The following is a 24000-nucleotide window of genomic DNA, read 5'->3' on the forward strand; positions in this document are numbered from 1 at the left end:
TAAGAGCCAGAGGTTAAGAACTTCCATTTCAGGAGACTTTTCTTCTAATAATAAAAATGATTAACTAGCTCAACCTTATAAGCGAATAATAAAAACGTTAAACTTATCTAAAGTGTATTAAACTTATCTAAACTTATACAATTTATCTAAAGTGTATTATGCCATTTAAAATGCATCTTCTCATTTAATCTTCACACAGCTATGAGGTAGGTATGGTGTTTTTTTTTGTTGTTTGTTTGTTTTTTAATCACCAATTTAGACATGAGTAAACGGAGGCAGAGAGATAAACTAACTAGCCTAAGGCCACACAGCCACTTACTGCAGAGCCAGGACTCAAATCCAGGCAAGCCGGGCAGAGAGTCCATGCTGTTAGCACGGCACTGTGAGGATGCTGCCCAACAAAGCCTGGTTCAGATGGCCTGGGAATCGTCCCTGAAGGTTGCAAGAGGGATTTAGGAATTTGGGACACAACTCACTCACCCCTCCATGGGGTGTAAGGCAATGGCCCGGGGCTTCTCGAGGTTCTGCCAAAGTAGCACCTTCCGGTGGGCCCCGTCCAGGTTGGCCACCTCAATCCTTGATGTCCCTGAGTCTGTCCAGTAGAGTTTGTCATGGACCCAATCCACAGCGAGGCCTCCTGGTGGAAAGAGGCAGGGGGAAATTGTCAGGGATCCCGCCCGGGCTCTTCTGTGCCATAGTAATAAGAGCAAACTCTAACACGCGGCGGTTTCTCGGGGCCAGGCACTATTCTAACAATGTTACACAGACAAGCTCATTTAATCAGCACAACAACTCTGTAAGTGAGGTACTATATCCCCAGGAAGACAAAGAAACTGAAGCACAGAGAAGTGAAGTGACTATCCCAGGTCATGCATTTCCTCCTCTCAGCCATCCCTGCTCCATTTCCTGAATTCTGGCTCCCTGACCCACACCCAGGGAGCTGCATTGGCTCAAGGGTTTGCAAATTGTAGCTTAGGGTTTTGCAGAGGCACTTTAGAAGTTCCATAATTTGAGTCAAATGTGCTTGGTACCAAATTCCAACCCACTTCATCTGCTTGTAACATGCCCTGAGATTGCAAAGTGAGCTGTGTTTTTTTTCATCTGTAAACATTTGGATATATTTATCTGGGTCGGTCAGATTACGCATTATACTAAGCAATCAAAACAAAATTCAGAGTTAACTGGATGCAAAGGCTGGTAGAGAACTGTAACTGCTGTCGGTGAAGCTCAATAACAAGCAAATCTGAACCTATAAAAATTAATGGATACTAACAAATGTTATCAATGTCAGTTCCTCCAAGATTTCACTGGAAGAAAAAGATGTTCTGCTGCCTGAGGTTTGCAAACCACTAGCCTGTTCCTTCCATGGTTGCTTTGCACATGGCGTGGCCCGGCCCCTCCCTGCGGAGCCTGGATCCCTACCTGGGCTCTCGAGCCCCGTAGACACAACCTCCTCCACGTTGCTGCCATTGAGGTTGGCCCGGAGGATTCGGTCCAGGGTGACGTCCGACCAGAAGACAAGCTCACGCCGGTGATGGAAGTCAAGGGCGATGGCGTTCTCCAGGTTGTTGAGCAGCAGCGTGTACTCAGAGCGGTGCGGCAGCACCTGCCGTATGTCAATGCGATTGGCGAACAGCAGCACAGGCTCTGGCCCTGGGATATATCATAGAAATGGGGCCCCCATGGGCTCCAGCGCTGCCCCCTTCTGCATGCACCCCCAGATTCTTGGCTGACAGATGGGACCCCTGGCCATCTAGGCATGTCCTGAGCTGTTGGCATCAGCACTAGAAGAGTGGGGATTTCTAAAGTATACTCCCCAAGCCCAGCCACCCAACCCCACCCAGTACAGCATTTTGGGGAGCCCAGAATGCACCTCACAGCTCCATTTTACTGAGATGGAAATCTCGCTAGCTCTCAGCAAATCCCTGAGTAGTGGAACACCTGGCTGTTTCCACACTCAGCCCTCTGCCCACCCAGCCAAATGCCAACACCCCTTACCCAGAGCCTTGCAGCTGCGCCGGTCGGGCCGGAGTTCGTAGCCTGCCTCACACCAGCACTGGAAAGCCCCTTCGCTGTTGGTGCAGCCCTGGCTGCAATAACCTTCCTCAGCACATTCATTCACATCTGTGAGGACCGGGCAGGTCAGGAGCTCTCTCTTCTGCCATCCTCCCACCCCCAACTCCCAGGCTGACCAGAGGCTTTTCTGCTCACATACCCATCTACTTTCTAGGCCTAGTGAGGTTAGAGAACAAGTGGTTAAGGGCTTTGAGGTCATGCACCCTAGGCTGGAATCCCAACTCTGCTACTCAACAGCCCTGTAGCCTTCAGTAAGTTACTTAACCCCTCTGAGCTTCAGTTTTCCCATCTGTGCAATGGGAGGGACAATCCCTACCTCCTAGGATTACTGTCATGATGAAATGAGGTCATGTCCATCAAATGTCTGACCCATAGGAAACACAGCTCACTGTCTGCTGGCCTTGCCCAGCATCCTGGCCTCGCTCCAAACCAGGTCCCAGCTCACCATGGCACATGCGTCCGTCCTCTGTGAGCCGGTAGCCTGTGTGGCAGGTACACTGCACTGCCCCCCGCACCATCTGGCACTTCTGGGCACAGCCACCGTTGTTAACATTGCAGTTCTCCTCACCCGTCCGGGGCCCTGTGCCAGCCAAGCCAGAGATGGGAGTTGAGCCCAGAATCCTCCCCCAGACAGCCAACTTGGCATTCCACCTGGACCACGAAGAACAGCTCCCGGGGCTGCAAGAGTCCCCAGGGAGGATTCTCTTTGAACCGTATGGGTGGGGTTCAGCCACAAACCATGGGCCGGGCCCGCCCACTGGGGACACTCACGGCAGTTCTGCTGTGGGCTTTCGTCGCTGTTGTCACCGCAATCATTGGCCCCATTGCACAGCTTCCTCTGTCCGATGCAGCGCCCGTTCCAACACAGGAACTGGTCCGAGGCACACTGGGGGCTTCCTAGAGAAGGACAGAGGGAAGGTGGGAGGGAGGCAGAGTCAGGTCACAGCAGGGCAGGGCTTGGGTCAACAAAAGGACGGGAGCCTGTCATTTTCTAGGGCGAGCTGGAGACAGATGAAACGTAAGGTGGGAGGGTCGGGGTCCAAGGCAGGAAACAGCTCAGACAGGGCTGGCTAAATGTCTGCATTCGTTTTCTTCCCAGGACACCACTGTGGACGGTGAGAGACGTAGGACAGAATGAGAAATTGCACCCGTGTGCCCAGCACCCAGCGTGGCGAGGGTTGTGGGCGTCGGGTCGTCAGCCACAGAGAGCAGTCCTGGCTCACCAGGCAGAGCAACAGGCCCGGGGCTGTGTGTGAGTTGGAATGTGAGAGGCAACTAAAGCTCCCAGTCCTGATACCGTGTTCTAGGCCAGAATGCAGGTCAACAAATGCACCGGGATTTGATACTGGTAACTAAGAAGGGCAGTTAAAATCCAGGCCATGGGCAAGATTTGACTAAAACATCACCTTGGCCCAACTGGAATGGTTGTCTCCACACTCAGCCCTCTTTCCACTCGTCCTACACCCCCACTTCAGGCTAAGGGGCCTGGGGTGCCTCTGGGAGACCCCACCTGTGTTTTCACAGTTCTCTTCATCACTGTTGTCTGCACAATCGTCTTCCCCATCGCAGCGCCAGGACAGGCGGACGCAGCGGCCTGACCGACAGCGGAACTGTTCTGCTGTGCACATGGAGGTGGCTGGCAAAGCAAAGGCCTAATGAAAGGCAGGCCCCATTTCAGCTCAAAGCTCCTCCCCGCCATCCAAAATTGTACTTTATGCCAGCTCCCATGCCACGCTCTGGACACCAACGTCACATTGGTCTAGAGGGCATCTTCGTGTGAATTAGAAAACCTGTACTGCCATCTGATGGAAAACTACCACGATGAATACATAAGCCTATATGATGATAGCACATATGTCTATTATGTGACTGGTATCTCTTTGGACACAGTGCCTCCGTGCAGTGTACAACCTCCACAACTGTACTCGGTGATCCTGTCCAATCTGTTTTCATGCTTTGTTGGTGGTGGCCTCTTTGGTTCCACAATCCCTCTCCCTACTTCCAGCTCAGACCTCCGGCGCTGTCCCCCACTCACTGCAGTTGCGCTCATCAGATTGGTCATCACAGTCTGCGTCGCCATCGCAGCGCCAGCCCGCATTGATGCACAGGCCACTGTCACACATGAACTCCCCAGAACGGCAGGGCTGGTGGGAGGCTGGGGAAATACGACAAACTTGTGTCTCTAGCGAGGCCGTGCACAGAGTGTCCCATAGCAAACTAGAAAGCCACAGCCATAGCACTCCAGCTCCTTCATCTCTGCCCCAGAAAGTCTCCCTCTGAGCTCCTGCCCCAGCTGGCACCTGTGCCTCGCCACCCCAAACGGGCCCCTCCCTCCTCCGTGCAGCTGGCCCGAGCGCTCACAGCAGTCAGACTCGTCCGACCAGTCTCCACAGTCGTCGTCACCATCACAGTGGTATATGTCTAGGATGCAGCGGCCGTAGGCACACTGGAACTCTTCTAGGTTGCAGGGGGGCGCTGGCACTGCTGAGGCTGGGAGGAAGGCAGGGGTAGGGAGGGGCGCACACTCAGGCCCGGGCAGGGGAGAGGGGCCCTGACTCCTCCAAGGGGCAATGATGCTCGGGCAAAGCACCTTCTGCAAGTGAGATGTAACCAGGTTTCATGTGGGATGGCCTTTATATTTGTAGACTCCCGTATTCAAGTGGACCAAAGAGAGACCTCACTTCTCACCTGGGGAACCTGCTTCCACCCCAGCTCAGCCTAGGAGAAACTGCTTCTTAAGATCGCACCTGTCTTGGCTACTGTCCATGCATCCCTCAGCCTGGCCCGCCGCCCATGGGACGGAGCCCTCTGCCCCATTCCAGCCCAAGAGCCTGAGATCTGGGGCAACTCACGACAGCTTTCCTCGTCAGAGCCATCTTTGCAATCCGTGTCACCATCACAGTACCAGTGTTCAGCGATACAGCTTCCATCACTGCAGCGGAATTCCTTGTCAGAGCACTTGCGCATGTCTGGGGGGAAGGCAAGATGGGACAGCCATCCTGAGGGAGCCCTACAGGCCACCCTCTTACCATTCTCCCTGACTCCCCCCTCACTGCCCCTGCGGGTCTGACCCAGCCTGGCAAGACTCCCCCGGGAAGCCGAGGCCCTACAGAGACGGGGCCTCAGGCTCCTGCTCCAGGATGGCTGAGGGGTCTGGACTGCTCCGTCTCTCCAGCCTTCTTCCAGCTGCTCCAGACACATAGATACCAGGGCAGTTCAAGGTCCTGGCGGCGCTGGAGCCCCCGGTGCGCTCTCCTCCCGAGCGCAGCCACCTGCCTGCCCCCTCGGAGCACCACTCACCACACTGCTCATCGCTGTTGTCACCGCAGTCATTGTCACCGTCACAGTGCCACAGGCTCCGGATGCAGTAGCCGTTCTGGCAGGGGAACTCGTCCTCCTCACACTCCCTGGGGGCTGAGGGCACAGAGAAGTCAGGCTGCTGCAGGCAGTGGGGGCCCGTGCCTGGAAGCTCCATGGAAAGCCTTGCAGAACAGAGCAGTCAGGCAGCTCCGAGGCCGCCCCGAGGGACCCGCAGCAGGTGGCTGTCTCCTGGGGGGCTTATGTGGCCAAGAGGGAAGACGAATGTACAGGACCAGGAGCTGAAGACCCAAGGGCTGACGTGGGCCCGGGGCATCACTTTCTGATAGAAACCCCTCCCCCACGGAGCCTGAGGGCGCCCGCCTGGCCCTGGCCGCACTCACGACAGTCCTGCTCGTCCGAGTCATCCTCGCAATCGTTGTCCCCGTCACACACCCAGGAACGGCGGATGCACTTGCCATTGTCACAGTGAAAGTCAAGAGGGGAACAGGTGGGCAGCACTGGGTCCGGGGAAAAAAGAAGAGCAAAGGGAATCAGCGCGGTATACTTCCTCAGGCAGGCTCAGCCGGGCCAGAAATCCTTTCCTAACACCTTTGTTCCAAGTCTCCCATCTGAATCACAGTCCGTCTTCAGATTCCTGTGCCTGACCCCACCAGCTGATGAGACTCGAAGCAGAAACTGTAGCAAAGAAGTGAGAGTAGTAGCAGGGAATGGCGGTGAGAGATTCACAGGGCAGAGCAGCCTGAGGAACTCAAGACCACGAGGCAAGCAGTAAGAAAAACATGAGCAAGAGAAAAAAGTGTATTTTTTTCTCTTTTGCCTTTGTTAAGTGATGATTGACACATCTGGGCTCCATTTCCAGTTCTAGAACTCATTACTTATCACACTGAGCAAGTCAGTTCCCCTCTCTGAGTAGCAGGTTCTTCGACTGCACAATGGGGATAATTATACTCGGCGCACAGAGGTCTTTTGAGAAAATGCATGTGAAAGTGCTACATGAAAGTGAGCCATTTACCATCAAAGCAATTAGCTGAAATGGTTAGACTTAATAAGGTCCAGGTTGTAGCTTCATTCTTATTAGACTAATTAGCCACCCTCAGACGTAGGTGCTGCAGGTTGCACCCCTACACCCAGACAATTGCCTCGGCAGTGATTTCTATGTATCCAAGATAGGACCCTCTAGCCTGTTGTGCATGTTACTACACGAGGGGAAAAGGGAGATTTAAAGAGAATGTAAGATTTCTTACAAAGTCTATGTTATTATAAAAAGATTTGATTATACAGAATACCAGTTAGAAACAAACCATCTGCATCCATGTATAGTACGCACAGTAACAAATGTACAAATATGCAGTACAAATACACAAACACACATTCACATAAATACAGAGCGATCTATTTAAAGAGACTATCTGTATTTTCAATGGTGTTTTCCTCCATACTTGTTTCAAAGTTTGTTTTCCTGGACACATGTGCATGGAAACATGGGAAGTACAAGAGGGTTGGAGCCGTATGTGTCGTGAGGAACCCACCCATCGGTGATACCTGTCATCCTCACAAGAGGCCAAGGCTCTGAGTTTGACCCAGCGGATGCACAGAAAACTCCACCAGACTTGTGCTTGCTCCTCCACCCGCAGGGCCCTCTTCCACCCCTTCCCCTGCCCACAGGGAGGTTCTTACTACATCCGTCCTCATCGCTGTGGTCGCCACAGTCATTGTCTCCGTCACACTGCCACTGGGCGGGGATACAGGTGCATTCGCCAAGGGCACTCACTGCGCAGGTGAAGTGGCTCCGACCACAAGCACACTCGGGGCTGCTGGCTAGGCCTGGGCAGAGGGAAAAGAAACCAGTGAGGGCTCAGCCCCTGCCCCAGCAAAGCCCCATTACAGAGGGAAGGTAGAGGAGCCAAGTCTAAGACCAAGGTCACCCAGGTGACACAGAGACGCTGCAGGGAGATGTACATCATGTAATGGTGTCTGCCCCTCCTCCAAGGCACAAATGGTCAAGAAGATACCCTCTGACTCTGGGCTCACAAAGAGGGCAGGTATTCTCTCTATGACAAGCATTTTTACCCGGCACTCACAAAGGCCCAGAGACCAATGATACCACCTGGAAAGTTGGTGCTCTTAGGGAAGGGGAGCAGCAGACAGACGGGGTGATGCAGATGAGGCTTCCATGTTCTTCCCTCCCAAACTTGGTTGAGAAATAGATGCCTTTGCCTCTGAGCAGGACCAGGCCGTCCCTTGGTGTGGGCCAGGAAGGGCAAGAAATAAGAGTGCAATTAAGATGCTAGACACCTATTAGAGATAAGGAATCCACACAGGGGAGCAAGAAGCAGCACAGGCTGCAGTGAGTTCCCCAGTCAGAGCTCACTTTTGAAAAGAAGTGGGGTCCAAAGAGGTAGGGACCAGGCCACCTCAGGGCACAGTGACTGGCACCAGTCAAGGCCTTCCTGTCTGTGGGACAAGTCACAGCCTGGAGGAAGGATGGCAGAAGCAGCCCCTCCCCCAGCCTCCACAGCACGCAGCTGGGCTTCCCTATTGAGCTATCTGCCTGGCCAAGTCCCATGACCGGCTGCTGTGCCCCCTCCCCAGTGCCCAGCAGGATGCCCTGGGATGGCGTGTGAATGGCTCAGTGCCCCCGCTCCAGCCTCAGCTGGAACAAAGGGTTCTGCCAGGGTCACTCTCCCCCTCCCAGCATTCATCTAACCCGCTGCGCTGCTGCAGCTGGGAAAGAAGGGGGCCACTGCTCAGTGCTCATCTCTCCCCCTTCTTTGCTTTCTTCTCCCCTTCCTCCCCTCAGCTGGACCCTACCCTCAGGCTGGGCTGGAACAGGGAAGGAAGGAGTCAGCTCCTAAATTACCATTCCTTTTCCTTTCCTATTTACCGGGGCCAGCCTCTCTTTCTTGGCTCATCTCAACATACGCCTTCACTGCACATTACAGTTAGTCAGCCTGGCTCAGGGCTTAGGGCCCAGAATGAAAGGGTGTGCTGCTGCCCCTCGAAAAGCAAGGAGAGAGCCCTAGAGCCCTCCCTCTCCATTTCAGCCCCAAGGGTGAGCGTAAGGCAGGGGTACCTAACCTGCGGATGGATGGATGGATGGCAGGCATGAGCATCTGTGAATCCCTGAAACTACAGCCAAAATGTTCATTTCTGGAGTGAAGAACCAGAGCTCTCACTAGATCCTCAACTGAGGCCTTGCCCTCCCCTTCCACATGCTAAGGGTATCAGCTGCCCTAGAAAAGATGCAGGATTTCCTGCGGAAATCAAAGGAATCTGTTTGAGAGATGCAGCATCTCTACAGCTCACAGGAAGGCCTTGCTCCAAGCCCAGCTAGCTCCCCTGTCTCTCTAGGTCTCTCTGCAAGTGCACGACATAGGATCCTTCCCCAGGGAAGCTGAAGACCCAGCGGCCCAGCCCAGCCCCATCCTCCTGGACCTGTTCTGAGATCACTGAAAAGGAAGGAATAGGGGTTTTATTTTCCACTCAGACCCTGCACCCCAGAGGCTGAGGAGCTTCTCTAGTGTGACCAGCTCATCACAGCTATAGGTGCTGATTTAGGGAACTCTGGCTGCATGAAACAGCAAAGACAAAGGATTCCAGAGGACGCCATGCGGCGGTGCTCCCCAATATGCTGACCTCCTTCACGGGGAGGGATGCAAAAGAGGAAGGATATGGCTAACTTACTGGTTCACAACCAGGGATGGCTCCCCCTCCTCCCTGGGGTGCATTTGGCAAGGCATGATGACATTTTTGGTTGTCATGATTGGTGGTATTTCTGGCATCTAGTGGATAAAAGCCAGGGACACTGCTAAATATCCTACAATGTTCAAGACAGGCCCCCATAACAAAGAAATTATCTGTCAATAGAGGTTGAGAACCACTGTTACACACACACACACACACACACACACACACACACACGAGACAGGGAGTGGGGCTGCACCAACAGTTCAGGGTAAGGGGCTGACAAGAACAGAGAGGAGGAAGAAGGAATTGGGGGGAGGGGGAAGAGAAAAAGCACCGGACCTGGAGCAGACAGTCCTGGGGTCCCCTGACCAGATGTCCGATCTTCTACAAGTCACTTAGCTCCCTAAGCCTCAGTGTCCTCATGTAAAAAGGCCACACAGATTGGACAAGAAGATAAACATGGAAGAAGCCGACCTCATGCCTTGGCACACCAAAATGCTCAACAAGTGCAGGATGAGTCTACAGGCATAGGGATGTAGGGGTTAAATTGTTCCAAAAGGCCTTGATTTTAAGAACCCCAGTACCAGGACTGGGAGAGCAAGAACAGCAGTATCTGGATGCCTTGAGGTCCCGCCCCGCACTTCTTTTCAGGCCCCACCCCCACCCTTGGCTGAGTAATAGCAAAAGTCCTGATTTCCCCATGCAAACTTCAGGGACAAAGCACTCCCTCGGATGGGCATCAGGTTAGTTGCAGGAGGCTGAAGAGTCGAGACTTCCTATAAGTCAGAGCAATATCTGAACATTAGCATGTGAAGGTCAGGCAGCCACTGGTCAGGGGAACCCTTGGCTTGGGCCGTTCACAGTAAACAGATGCATTATACTCCAAAAAGCCAGCTCTTCTGGACAACTGCTACCCCTCTGGGATCTCCGGAGGTGGAATTCTGCCTTTTCACTCAAGTCCTGGCTGTGGTCATAAAGGACAGCTTTTAACCCTTTTTAACTAAGAGAATGGTGAGTGAAGAAAGAAAAGAAAAATCTGCGGGTGGCAAAATGCAGTGTTCATTTTAAGAAGTGTTAAGTTAGAATAGTCAGCTATGCTTCTGGCCTTGAAAGCTATTTGTCAGCCACACTGCAAGCTCCCTTCACCTCCAGGGGCGTGGGCCCTTTGACCTAACGTAATTCAACAAGGAAAAGCTCTCTCCCCAAAGTGCTCACTGCCCCTAATCATCAAGTCAGCCAGCTTTTGGGAGACATGTGAATGTGCTCATAGGGTCTTCCTGAAAGGTTAACCAAAACTTTAACCATCTTACCAATTTCTCATTACTTTCTTTTAAAGAAGAGAAACATCTATCTGGTATACCAGACACAGTGTAACATCCGAGAGAGCACAGATTCTGGAGTCAGAGAGACGGAAGTCCAAATCCTGGTTCTACCATTAACTGAAACACTTTGAGCAAGTTAGTTAATGCCTCTAGGCCTCAGTTTCCTCATCCATAAAATGGGCATGATAATAGTTCTACCACAAAGGGTTTTTATATAGGTTAAGTTAAATAACCCATGTAAACTGCCTCGCACAGGGCTGGCACACCACAAAAGTTTCCTAATAATACAACCATTACCGACTGAGTACTTAGCAAGTGCTCTCCAAGCACTTTCCTAAGTGATTGTCATATGTTATGTCATTGAAAGCTCTCAACAACTCTGGGAGGTGGCACTATTGTTATTATCACCACTTCACAGTTGAAACACAGAGACTCGAAGTCTGTCAATAGATCACACAGCTCCTAAGGTTTGGAGCCAGCACTCACACCCAGGCTGGTTGATCCCAGAGCCTCGGCTCTTAATGACTTTATTATACTGCTCCCCTCCTCAAATAATGGTGTTGCTATTATGAGAATTTTCCATAACCTGGGTTAAAAAAGGGAATTTACAACACTAGAAGTTTTGGGTCCCCCTTCATACATTCTCGATTAGCAAATACGCAGTGAGTATGGATCTCAAGCAGCGACCTCTCCTTCTGGTGATGGCTAAGGATAAGTTCCCTTGCCTTCAAGTAAAGTAGCAAAACAGGGACCGTCTAGAGCCCCAGTCCTTTGACAAGTATCTCAGTGTTGTATTGGTCCAGAAAGGAACAGGGCTCTGACAACAAATAATTATATTTTGTAATTTCTCTTGACAGCTTACAAGCTACTTTGGCATACATACTTGCATTCTCATTTCATCATTATTATAATAACCCTGAGTAGTTACTGTAGTGCGCACTTAACAGGTAAGGTCACCTGCTTTGGCCAAGGTCATGGGGTGAATTAGAGAGCCAGGAGGGCAACCTCATTATGACCTTTAGGCCAGGATTCTTCTCTTCATGTGATCTCAGATTCTGGACTTTCAGTAAGTTTTCCAGCTAACACTGATTCAAAGTAAAGAGAGGCACTGCTCTGCACCATCCCATTGACTTCTTAGCTGAAGGGGGACCACACCTGTCACTTGGAAGCCCAAGGTGGACCGTGACTACATACAGCTACAGAACAGCTTTTTCAAGTTGAACCAGAGATGAGATGCTTAAGGAGTGCCCTGTGCATGCCGGAATATGTCAGCTACCCGTGTGGAAGGATGACAATGGGAAAAGGAGGAATCATTACTCATATACGTGAAGGATGTTTTTCTTTTAACACTAAAGCTCTCCTCTCTCCTCCTGTCCACTAACGGCACTGGTGAAGATATAAACCTTATTTAATGAGGATAAGTTATATGAAATGACCCTAAACTACATCCTGGCCAACTGAGAAACCAATCCCCTAATTTCAGCTCCTTGGGTAGCCTACTCGGTGCACATCTCTCACTGAAAGGGGTGCCCATGAAGCAAGGCAAAACTGACATAACTGACAGGAGTTGGCAGCAAGGAGCCGCATGAAAATTAATCTCATCCAAGAGATACCTGGAAACTGGAGAGAGCTGGGTGCCTAGAAACGCCTCCATTTGAGAGGACAGAGCTTGCATAGGAAATATCAGAAGCAATACCAAAAGAGGTAAATGGTTGGCAGCAGGAGGAGGCCAGGAAGTGAACCCGTTCCTGATGCTGCCCCACCAGGACCCACACAGCCCTGGCCAAATCGAAAGCCCCTGCTCTGTACCCCAGAGGCCCTTTGCGCCTCTTCCTATGGTAGCATTTAGCACACTGTGGGATCACTGTTCACTTACTAGACCGTAAGCATCTCAGCAGTTGGAACTGTGTGATCTAGAGTTTTGTATTTGTATTCACAGTGCGTAGTTCAATGCTTGGTATATAGCTGATCAATCTAAGTTTGTAAAATGAATGAATGATACATTCCTCTAGAGTCTTGTGAGAGTTGGGGTCACAGCATAAAAGAGGTCTAGGATATCAGAAATAAAAGTAGTTATTTCCCACTTAACCTGCACTTACTCAAGAAAATAAGAGTCATCTTTTTCAGGCGGCTTCCTAGTCCTATCCAGTCCACGCCCTTCTCCTAATGAGAGTTCTTTTCACTTGCTATATTAACAGGCTGCAATACCGACATGCTATGACTCTACTTCTTTCTGTTCCTAGATCCCTAGAGGCCAGCCTTACCTGGTTGGTTTGAAAATCTACCTGGGCCCTCTCTCAAAAGGGCCATCACCATCAGATACCCTCAGACACATGATTACTGGTCCCAGAAAGTTCAGCCCTCTTGCCACTCTTAAACACAGAAAAGAAGTTCTGAACGGTCAGCCTCCCAAGTTTTGAGGCAGAAGAGCATAACGTTAAGCGCTCCTCTTCTTAACAAAACTAAGTTCATGCCTGGCTGTCTAGCCCTGGGCACATTATTGAATCTCTTTATACCTTAGTTTCTCATCAGGAAAATTGGGATAACAAGAGTCCCTACCTCATATGAATGTTATGAGAATCGAATTAGTTAATTCATAAAAAAATACTTAGCAGAATGTCTGGCACAGACTAAGCTCTCAATAAACAATAGCTCTTGCTATTACTATTATAGAATATGACTCAGAACTGTCTTATCTAGCCACCCCACGAGTAAGACCTACTATTTCAGGGCTGGAGACATCTAAAAACCCTATTGTGTGTCACCTCATGAGTTAAGTTGGTGGTATAAATGACTATGGGAAGAGGTGGAAGAAAGCTCGATGGCAATGGTCCTGCATTGCCTTTCTCGGAAGGCGCTCTAGGCACATGGCATCCTTTATCCTTGTCTAATTTATCATCCACCAACCCCTAGGATGCAAGCACAGAAAAGAGCAGTCACAACTTAAATTGCAGAGCAATTCAGAAATGGACTAGTTTCCTCTTTTGTAAAACGAGGGTAATAATTGTACCTATTTCACAGGGTTGTTGGGAGGTTTAAATGAGATAATATATGTAGTACACAGTAAGCTGTTGTTGTTAGTACAGGAGTCCCTCCTTATCTGCAGTTTCAGTTACACATCGTCAAGGGTGGTCTGAAAATATTAAGTGGAAAATTCCAGAAATAAACACCTCATAAGTTTTAAATTGTGTGCCATTTTGAGTAGCGTGATAAAATCTCACACTATGCGCTCCATCTGCCCAGGATGCAAATCATCTCTTTGTCCAGCGTATCCATGCTGTACGTACAATATAATAAGATATTTTGAGAGAGAGAGAGACCATATTCACAAAACTTTTATTACAGTATATTGTTATAATCGTTTTATTTTATTATTGTTGTTAATCTCTTGCCTAATTTATAAATGAAACTTTACCATAGGTATGCAGCTATAGGAGAAAACACAGCATACATAGGGTTCAGTACTATCCGCCGTTTCAGGCATCCACTGGAGGGCGTGGAACATATTCCCTGCATCCGCTGTGGATAATAATACTGTGTTATTATTAACCCCATCATCTTCAAGTGGATGTGTCCTCTCTCTCAGCCCGGTAATGTTAGCTATGATACTAGGCTGTTTCCACACAGGCCCTCAAAAGTCTACTTACCCTGCCCAGGAGCTCAGTCAACAGATTTCACAAATCCAACAGGGCTTGAATGGGGCTATGCTCTGCGAGGAGCTGCTGAAAATGTGGTTTTCTTTTCACCCTACATCTCAAAACACAAGTAACACATGGCTTCAGGGAGCAACAAACCACATCTCCCTTTCTGGGAGCCTTTTTAAGTCTCCCTCCATCAAAAAGCACCTGAAAAGTAATTCTTTATGCATTGGGATTCCCTGAGAAGCTGAGGTTTGAAAACAGAGAGGTCCATCTAAGATAAAATATGGATATTCACAACCTAGATTTTTGGGGATGGCTTGGATATAAAATATTCTGCTCTAAGAGGTATGGGTTAACGGGTTAACAGCTTAGGCTCTGAGATCAAATCCTGGCTCACTCACTAGCTGTGTGACAGCAAACTTCTCTGAGCCTTGGTTTCTCATCTGTCAGACAAGCACCTAACAGTACCGACCTCCTAAGGACCCTGATGAGCCATAAATGTGATACTACACGCTACACACTTACAACAGTGCCAGGAATACAGCAAAAGATTACAAAATGTTAACTGCCCCAAAAGTACATTTGTATTTTTTAGATCAGATGTCCCAGTTTGTGATGCAAAACCAGAGGAGATCATTCCCAGAAAGGCAGAAATTCTCATCTGGGGGAGATACGCTTTAGAGCCTTTCACTCTTATTGCTTTTCTGAACCGTAGTTGAAACTTCCTATTTAAACTGCTGGAGGTAAGGGGTAGGGAGTGGAAAAAGGAGAAGGGAGCTCCCCTTTCTTATATGCTAGGCTTATGGATATTATAACCTGACCTCTGTACTTGGTTTCCAGAAGGCTGTATTCAATCCAGCAGAGAAATTGTCGCTCATCCTCACCCATGCCCAAAAGGAGGTGGCAGTCGGGCTTCCAAAGCTGGGGGTCAATGACATTTGGAGCATTTCACCCACCCAGGCCCTGCAAGCCTAGAAGGAAGTGGAACTGCTGAGCTTGGAGAGATCACTGGAGATCCTTACCACCTTGAAGCTTCTTTATTTCACGTGCTAATCAGGTGTCTCTCCCACTACCGTACTCTGTACCTGTCTGGCCTGACACCCAGACAGGGGGAGGGCCCCTCTCCCCCAAAAAGGCTCTGCCTGGAGCCACGAGCTTCCTGGCCCCAGAAAACCTCCGGTGATAAATTATGCAGCAGCACCTTTGTGTCGCTGCCTCTCAGCCAGATGGGTTTGCTCCCAGTCTTTTGTTTCCGGCTGTGCTCTCAGCTCTGATCCTCAGCTCTGCACGGAGGTGAGGCGGGGAGCTCCCGTGGGCCACGTCAGGGCTTGCAGCAAGTCCCAGCAAGGCTCTCCCAGCTGGGTCTCAGGCAGCGCCCTTCCCTGACTTTAACCTGAGTGAGTAGGGAAGCAAGGCGTTAGGGAAGCTTACAGTCAATCCACTCGGCTGTGAGCAAGGATGGGAATGCCTACGTGCAGTGAAAGAATGAAGTTTGCTAGGAAGGGCATAAGAGGTGCCCAGGGGCAGCTAGGATGTTTGCTTCTTGCTAAATCAAAAATGCAGAACAGAAAACGGAGTCAAAGACTGCCAGGAAAGCTAGAGAATCAGCTCTTTTTAACAGCTGCTCTTGGTTACGGTCAACTTTCCGCAGCCCCCAAAAACATCGCATCACTGGCACCAACTTAAAAGGAAGAAACAAAGGGACAACAGGGGTCAAACTTTGGGGTGGAGGAGCTGGGGGCTCGAGACCCACATCAATTATCTCTGCACACTGACAGGATTCCTGATTGAAGACGGTAGTCATGAAGGAAGGAGGCTCGCAACAGCCCAGCCCCCAAATTGGGGCAATTACTACCTTATGAGCTCGGGGGCCTGACTCCTTTCCCAGGCCAGTGGGAGGGAACGCTTGGAATTCTAAACTGTTCCAGCTACAAGAGACCTCAGCCAGCACCTCTCACCCTGGGTCATAGCAACCTTAGAGTGAGATGCCTGGCTGCATCCCTGACCACAGGACTAGAACAAGGGAGCTCTCAGGAAATCCCCATCCCCCAGGACCTCTCCCAGGAGAACTAAGGCAGACCGGGCTCCTAGACTCATGGTATAGCTTCATAGGCCTCTTTTCTGGAAGTGCGCACAGGAGTAAACTAGGCTTCGGTTTCATTAGGTTTTCAAGGGGGGAAAGAAGGAGCAAGATCTTTAAAAGAATCAAGCAAAAAACCAGCTGAAATGAATGAATGAATGAATGAATGAATGAATGAAGAGCTGAGCCTCCATTTTAGCACATGACATTGTAGTAGAATGATTTGTTTACCTGGCTCCCAGAGTCCAAAGGCCACAACCATCTCTAATCCACTTATGCAAGCTTGCTAACAAAGAGCTAACGTTTATCCAGGCCTATCATAACAGTAGTTGTCAGGCTCGGTACTGAATGGTTTGAACATACTATTATCTCATTAAATTTGTGCAATATTCTCAAGTGATAACTTATTACTACTTATGCCTCCTCCCCATTGACAGATAAGAACCCTGAAGTTCAGGGAGATTGTTTTACACAGTCACTAGGAAGTGCCAAGATTCAAACTCAGATGTGCCCGTGCTGCTTAATCACTGAGCTCTGCAGGCAGTGATAAGATTAGTGTTTGACAAATGTGCATATGTGGAATGAATGAACAAATGAATGGGTGCAGAGCCCAGTTTAGGGAATGCTCCTGAGTGTACTGGGGAGAAATAACCCGACCCTGCCAGCTCTAAGCTGAAGAACGGCAAGCACAGGCATTCATCAGAGCTATTTATAGGGCCAAACCAGGCTCTGCCAGCCAACCAGTCAGAACGCAGTCTTCTCTAGGACACTGAGTCCCACTAGGCTGAGTAGGGGAGAAGGGCTTCTGATGCTGACGATGAGATGGTAATCCAGACACAGTCTGGGGCCCAGATGCTCCACGCCCAGGTAACTGTGACAAAACACATGGCTAAGTTGAGTCAAGGAATGTAGAGACTGTGGCTGAAACAGGCTAGAAGAGCTAGTCAACCAAGGGCATGGAACTCTCATAATTAGGAGATGTGCCCAATCCTAAAAAAAGAGACAAGACTACTTCTTAAAGTAGTCCCTGAAATGCTGTTCCCATTTGGAAAGTCCCTAGTATCGATCTTTTCTTCAAAACAGAAGCAACATAGCCAATCCTGCCCATTTTCCTTCTTCTTAGGGATGACGATTAGCAGTCAATCAGGAGAAAGAATGAGCAAAGATCCACAAAACACACCCTGTCCTCTGCAATCTGCTGTGTTCTTTGCTGACCCAGAAGATGGACATGCCCAACGTGCTCTGTATCAGACATGGCCAGACTTGGTTCCCTTGCACCTGTCAGTCTTAATACCATGTGCCAGTCCCAAAGATGTTATCTGATATTCAACAGGGGACAGAAGAGGAAATCCAAAGTCAGTGACAAGCCAAGCATCTTTCACAAATCCAATAATATCAAGGACAAGGTCAACCAAGCACCATGACAACAGCCAGCTGGAAAGGGGACCAATCTCAGTCCCACTCTTTTGCACTCATCCTCAGAAACAACTCTCTACCTACCTAATCACCTGTAGGCAGAATTTTCAACTTTTCGCTCACCTGGAAGAGACCTCTAAGACCAACATAGTTTCTTTCCACTCTTCAAGTAGCAACGATTGTTGGAGGCTTCTCCTCCACCTTCAGTTGAAAGATACCCAGGGCCATTACCAGCAATCAAGTTTCCTTTCACAGTCTTTAAGGTTGGAGTGTTATACAGGCTCAGGCCAAACCCCTAGGCTCTAGGAAAAGCCCAAAGGCCTGGCAGCAGCCAACTAGCACCTTAAACTTCAGTGTGGTGAATTCAGTCCTAGCTGAGGTCAGGTCCACCGAATTGATCTACTATGACACCCAGTCTTCTCCCTGAGCCACTGGAACATGGTGTTAGGGATCCTGATGGTGGTATTTTGGTTGAGCAACTGCTCAGTCTCACTGGGGAAGCATGAATCTGTTCCCTCCAGGCCTGCAGGCTGGCTTACGATCAGGCTCGGGGAAGTTTAGCTCTTCGTTTCACTGACTGTCCTTACACATGTGCACAGAAAGCCTCCCGTGCTTAGAAGAAGTTTCCATGAAACTTTTTGTCCTTAAAAAGAACCCAAAAGAATTACCAAGAACCCGCCCATCCTTTTCTCTGAAGCATTGAACATACACAATTCTCCACCCCCATTCTCAGCGGTGATGCAGCACATGTAGTTTTGACAGCTCTGGAGCAGTACAAGCCTCTTGGCCAGTCTCAGCCAGGAACCTTCCAGCTCCCCTTTCCCCAGGGCAGAAGGCGACAACCTCCTTGGCTTTGTTGGTATCCGTTTTAGCCCCCACCCCACCCCCCTTTTTTTCAGTGCCTTGCCATTTCCCTTGATCTTTTTCAAAACTTCCTCCAGGGGGCCGAAAGGAAAGTTCCATCCCCTTCTCTTGCAGCCCGAAGGGGGAAACCCCCAAAAAGCATAGCTGTCCCTTTAAGGGGCCCAAGTGGTGGGAAGAGCAGCTACATTCCTACCCCACTAGGGCCGCTGTCCCGACACGCCAAAGAGGCTACAAATAACCCTCTAGAAGAGAGCCCGGGAGGGGGAGAGCACAGTGCGAAGAGGAACACGAGTCCGCCAGCCTACGACTCCGAGAGGAAGAGCTGAGAGCGGAGAGAAAGAGCTCAGTCGGCGTTTAGAGAAGGCATGGAAAAAATCATTTAAAATCCACGGGTAGTTTAAATAACAGACACGAGAACTCTGTTTTGGATTTGAGAGGTAAACCAATCTTTAAAACAAGTGCCCAGGCATCTCCAAGCCCTGCCAGGCAAGTTCCGAAATCTGCTCTGCGTTAAAGAAAAAACCCGTGCAGGGCCAGGGTCTACAGACCCGTGGATACCCAACCCCACCCCCCATCCGGGCTGCGAAGAGAATGGGAAGATTGGGATATCCCCGCCGTTGAGTAGTGGTGGGTGAATACAGTTGGGGTCCAAACACCAAAGTTTTTTTTTTGTTTTGTTTTTTTTAATCTTTGGGACAAACTAGAGGCAGCTGCTAAATCACGGGGTACACCCACAGTCTTAGGAGGCTGCGGAAAAACAGATTCCACCGGAGCCCTAATCACACACAACAGTTCCGTATGGGCACCAAACAACTTATTAATAAGGAGCAGATGAAGCCGTACTCCTCCTGCCCTCGGTCTAGTTTCCCCGAGGGTTATCGCGCCGGCCGGTAGGCTGCCTTCTGAAGTTCGGCAATACCCGCCTCCCCCAGCCCCTCTAACCGGGCCAGGACGGATCTGCAGGAGCCTTCCAGCAGTTTCTTCCTTGTGTCCCTTCTCTGCCCCCTTTTCAACCCTGTTTCCCCCTCCCCCCTCCGAGAAGGATCCAGGGCAGGGAGCTGATTGGTCGCAGCCAGGAGAGGGAACCCAAAAACACCACTAAGGGGAGATGCTGCAAGCAGGCAGTGCCCAAAGACCCTCAGTGGGAGCAGGGTCTGAAGTCCAAGGAACTGTTCCCCCAAAACAGGACTCCCCAGAGCTCAAGTATTCAGATTCCACTGGGGCCCCTCTCCGCGATCCGCCCGAGACCCCCATTCCCTGGAAGGAGGGCTATTTACAATTTATGGTTTAGCAACCATCCTCCCCCGCCTCCCTTTCTTCGCGCACATTCATTCGCATCAAGGACACAGAGACTGTCTTAACCTGAAAGGAAAAGTAGCCCCAGCTCTTCTAAGCAGCGAGGGCAGGCGAGCGAGCACCTCGGATCTTCCCTCAGCCCGGCCCAGACCCGGCCCGGGGAGCTCCTCCACCGCTGCCCCCTCTCGGACTTGAGCTGGAGAAGCTGGTGCTCTCCTCCCCGGCACGCAATCTCAGGGTTACTGCTTGGAGTGAGGGCGAGGGGTCTCAGGCCCCAGCCTGCGCCGTCCCACTCTCGGGAGGTGAGTCCTGCAGCGGTCCGACCCAAGCACAAAACTTTCCCCGAGGACCGGTTGGCGCGGGCTCGGCGGCGCCGCTTACCGTGTGCGCAGAGCAGGGCGCCAAGCAGCAGCGCGCCCCACCGCCGCCTCATGGTGCCGCGGACGCCGCCGGCACTCCCTGCCGGCCTGGGGTCCCGCCGGCTCCCGTGGGACGTGCGGCGGAGGGTCCCGAGGGGGAAGCGTCCCGTTCACCGCGGCGGACGCGCCCCGCAAGTCCTGTAGCCGCTGCTGCCTCCAGTGCTGCCGGAGCCGAAGCCGCCCCGCCAGGGGACCGGGAGGGGGTGTCCCGGGCCCGGCTGCCCCGCCCCCCGCGCCGCAGCCCCCGCCACCGCCACCGCGCCTGGTCCCGCCCCCAGCGCCGGCCCGGCCCCTTCCCGCCCTCGGCCCCCGCCTCCGGGTCCCCAGACCCCACCCGGCGGTGCCTTGCGCTCTGGCCCCGCTCCTCTTCAGGCCGCCCCCACATTCCTAGCCCTCGAGAGAGCCCCCCTCCCCCTCCCCATCACTAGTGCTCGAATGTCCCTAACTTGAAAAAATTATTCTAGCAGCAACTCTCACATGCCGGTCTCTCTAACTCTATGCAGAGAGGAGCACCCAGGCTGACCCAAGTCTCCTGAGCGTGACCCCGGCCCCCTTACCGGCCCCAAATCCAGACTTTATTGATGTCTCAGAATACGCAAGACTTGCTAATGCATAATCCTCTCGGGCTTTATTGACATCAAACAAGGGACATCAGGGGGCCTGGAGTGCTGTATCTTAACTAGCAGTCTCACTGTCAAAATTCCTGTTCTGAGATTTTTCTTCTTGCTCCACCCCCACCCCACCTCCTACCCCCCACCCCCGCCTGGGCAGCGTTGTTCCAGGGCTAAATAATTCCACGACCTCCCCTTTTCATTTACTCATTTCCTGAGGTGGTTGTCTGGGTCCTGTGGCCCCAGTTCAGACGTCCAGAATTGGCCCAGACAGACTTAGTGCTCCTCAAAGTCTTTGTAAATTAGCGTTGTTAGCCTCTTCACCTTCTTTGACTTTCTGATCCTGGCAAAGAACGAAGCGGGTAAGGAAGTAAGTCTTTACTTGCAGTTGCATTCTTCCAAAGACCTTAGCCTCCTCCCAGCTTCCAGCCATATTTAACTTTTGAGTTACTACATAAGATTATAAACTCCTCTCTTGTTTTACCTTTGTGGCCTATGCCTTTCCCCAGTGCATGTTAATAGTCTGAGTTAATTTTGTTACCACCTTTCCTTTTCTAGGTTGAATCTTGTTACCTTTGTCCAAGTCCCCAACTTCCTTGGGGTCCTATATGTCTCACTCTTCCCTTGGAGTTGGTACACCATCTTTCCTGGCTTTGGATCTTCCGACGTTCGGTTAAGCCACTTTCTCTCATTGGTAAATAGAGTCAAGAAGACCCAAATGCCCCAGGTTAGCTGAGAGAAAAGCAAGTTGGTGTAGTGCAAAGAGGATGTTGGGAAATTTCTCTAATGGATTGGTTGACATTTCATCCTTGCTTGTTTTCAATTTTTTAAAGGATTTAACTTCAAATTACCATCTTTGACCAAAGATAACATTAACTTTGCAACAGCATCCAAAAAACGTGGAGTGTTAATTTCTTCTCAGCCAGTATTTCTCTATACTGTTTTGCCTGAAATTTTTACACAGATGAAATGTGGTTGAATTAGCATCACCATGGTAACTTATACTGAGGCATTTTCTGTGTGTGTAGTTCTTCTTGCTGACTGAAGGCGGCAGTCGAGTCAGGTCAGCTTTATGTGCTCTTACTGTTACCCGGGAAAGAAAGCTAAGTCCACCTTTACGACTTCTGTCACCTTAGCCTACAATCCAATAAGAAAAAAGTGAAAAGTAGAGGCTGATTCTCAGCACATACACTCCCCGCAATCCCCCTATCACATTTTTGATGCAACCTTGGTTGGTCTCAAGATTTCAATATATGTTACTGACGAAGATTTGCTTTTCGATCTGTTGAGGAAGACCTTAGGATTCTGGACACCATGTTTTTTCCACATGAAAACTAAGGACATGTAGTATAATGAATACATCTGTCCCCGCAAAAAACAGGACAGGCGGTCACCATACTTTCCATGTCAGGGGATTACGGATTTTAAAACAGTTTCCACTCTGTATGCAAAAGACGCAGGTTCCTTTCCAGAAGGCATGATTTGTGTTGTTCTTCTGGGATTGAGGAGAAAGGGGGAGGCCGGCTATCCCCATCTGACTCAGGCTCAAGAGACTGTGTTTTCTGTGTGCATCCAAAGTTCTCCTCCTCCATGGTGCAGCACAGTTCTGGTGCACAGAGCCATCCCTGGCTGCTGTTAGTCACTGGGAATATCAATGGGTAGAAATGAATTTTGTGCATAGTCCCTGCCTGGGTCACCCCCTAGGGTGAGTTAAGTCTTGGCTGTCAGAAACTGCTCTTGTGCCAGGAGTGCTAAGCCATATTTATTTTTACCAGGCCTCTCAGACTTTCTTGTTTGGAGTGAGAGATCCTGAAAAGCATGCCAGAATGAGCTGTTTGTCTCCCTTTTATTGTCCTCTGGGACATGCCCCTAGAAAAGTTGTAGGGGACTGCCAATTTCAGAGGGGTCTCAGAGGCATTGGTTTCCTCAGAAACACCACCCCTTTCCTTCATCCTTCTAGGACAGACCAGGGAACTGAATTTCCAAGATCAGAATATTGCCCTTAATTAGACCATCACTAATGGCCTTTTCAAAGGAAACGCAGGGAGTGCTGCAGAAACAAGATAGAAATGGGCACAGGTTTGATCCAGTTGGATTGGCAGAATTCTCTTATGACTGAGGCATCATTCAACAACCTGAATATCTAAACATAATTCTTCTAAAAGAGTAAAAGTTTTGAAGTTTCACACTTTAAAACAGTGTTCCTCAATCAGGAGTGATTTTGCAGACATGGGGCAATACATGAAGACATTTTTGGGAGTGGGCATTACTGGCAAATAATTAGTAGAGGCCAAGGAGTTTGCTAAACAACCTACAATGAGCAGGACATTCCTCCCACAACAAAAAATTATCCAGCTCCAAAGTTTTAATAGTGCTTAGCTTGAGAGACCCTCCCAGATTTAACAGCTTAAGAACGTGACTCTTCAAAGAATTGCTTCATCTTCTCTCTAGAATTCCTTTCTTGTTAAGGCAGTATAAATGGAGGGCAGGAATTTTTAAAGCTATAGAAGGGAAAACAAGAGAAAGCACAGCTGGGGCTGCCAGTTAGCTCAGTTGGTCAGAGCGCGGTGTTCTTAACAACAAGGTTGCTGGTTCGATCCCCACATGGGCCACTGTGAGCTGTGCCCTCCACAACTAGACTGAAACAACTACTTGACTTGGAGCGGATGGGTCCTGGAAAAACACACTTAAGAAAATAAATAAAAGTTTAAGCAAAAAAAAAATAAAAAAGAAAGAAAGAAAAAGCACAGCTAAAGGAGTCCTATACCTACCTGCTTAGGGAAGCCTATTTTTAGGAGTCATTCACTTATTAAGAATAAGTATTTATTATGGGTGTATTATATGCCATGCACTGTAGAAGCAGTGGTAAACAGATAGATTGGGTCCCTGGAACTTAGAGTCTGATGGGTGTGGAGTCTACAAATATGCAGAGGCATTAAAAGAACAATCTCACAAATGAATGTAAACCTACAAATGGTAGGGGCTTTCAAGGAAAAGTACAGGGTTCTATGAAAGGAGAAACTTGATTTAGATTTAGGGTTTCAAGGAAGGCCTGTCAAAGGCACAGACACTTACGTTGATTAAGAGTCACCAGACTAGGGAGATGAGGGTAAGGGGGATCGAATATATGGTGATGGAAGGAGAACTGACTCTGGGTGATGAACACACAATGGGATTTATAGATGATGTAATACAGAATTGTACACCTGAAATCTATGTAATTTTACTAACAATTGTCACCCCAATAAATTTAATAAAATAAAATTA

At 49.8% G+C, this 24000-nt stretch overlaps 1 protein-coding gene across 4 annotated transcripts in view; it reads right to left on the reverse strand.

Moving 5' to 3' along the window:
* The window catches only part of LRP4 (LDL receptor related protein 4), a 47101-nt gene extending 26792 nt beyond the window's left edge, over positions 1-20309 (reverse strand). For 3 of the 4 annotated variants that reach the window (XM_019743542.2, XM_019743545.2, XM_019743546.2), the window contains exons 1-13: positions 20085-20269; positions 7075-7221; positions 5778-5894; positions 5377-5490; positions 4929-5045; positions 4438-4566; positions 4112-4231; positions 3587-3712; positions 2848-2973; positions 2522-2656; positions 1999-2124; positions 1423-1653; positions 481-637 (exon numbers count right to left, since the gene is read on the reverse strand). In XM_019743542.2, coding sequence (XP_019599101.2) covers positions 481-637; positions 1423-1653; positions 1999-2124; positions 2522-2656; positions 2848-2973; positions 3587-3712; positions 4112-4231; positions 4438-4566; positions 4929-5045; positions 5377-5490; positions 5778-5894; positions 7075-7221; positions 20085-20136 — 1697 coding nt within the window. In that variant the 5' untranslated portion in view covers positions 20137-20269. Of the gene's footprint in view, positions 1-480; positions 638-1422; positions 1654-1998; positions 2125-2521; positions 2657-2847; positions 2974-3586; positions 3713-4111; positions 4232-4437; positions 4567-4928; positions 5046-5376; positions 5491-5777; positions 5895-7074; positions 7222-20084 lie in introns of all 4 variants that reach the window. The other variant, XM_019743543.2, reaches the window with a different exon arrangement.
* Positions 20310-24000: the final 3691 nt, after the last annotated feature.

This window comes from Rhinolophus sinicus, linkage group LG06 (genome assembly GCF_036562045.2).
Source record: "Rhinolophus sinicus isolate RSC01 linkage group LG06, ASM3656204v1, whole genome shotgun sequence".
Lineage (NCBI taxonomy): Eukaryota > Metazoa > Chordata > Mammalia > Chiroptera > Rhinolophidae > Rhinolophus > Rhinolophus sinicus.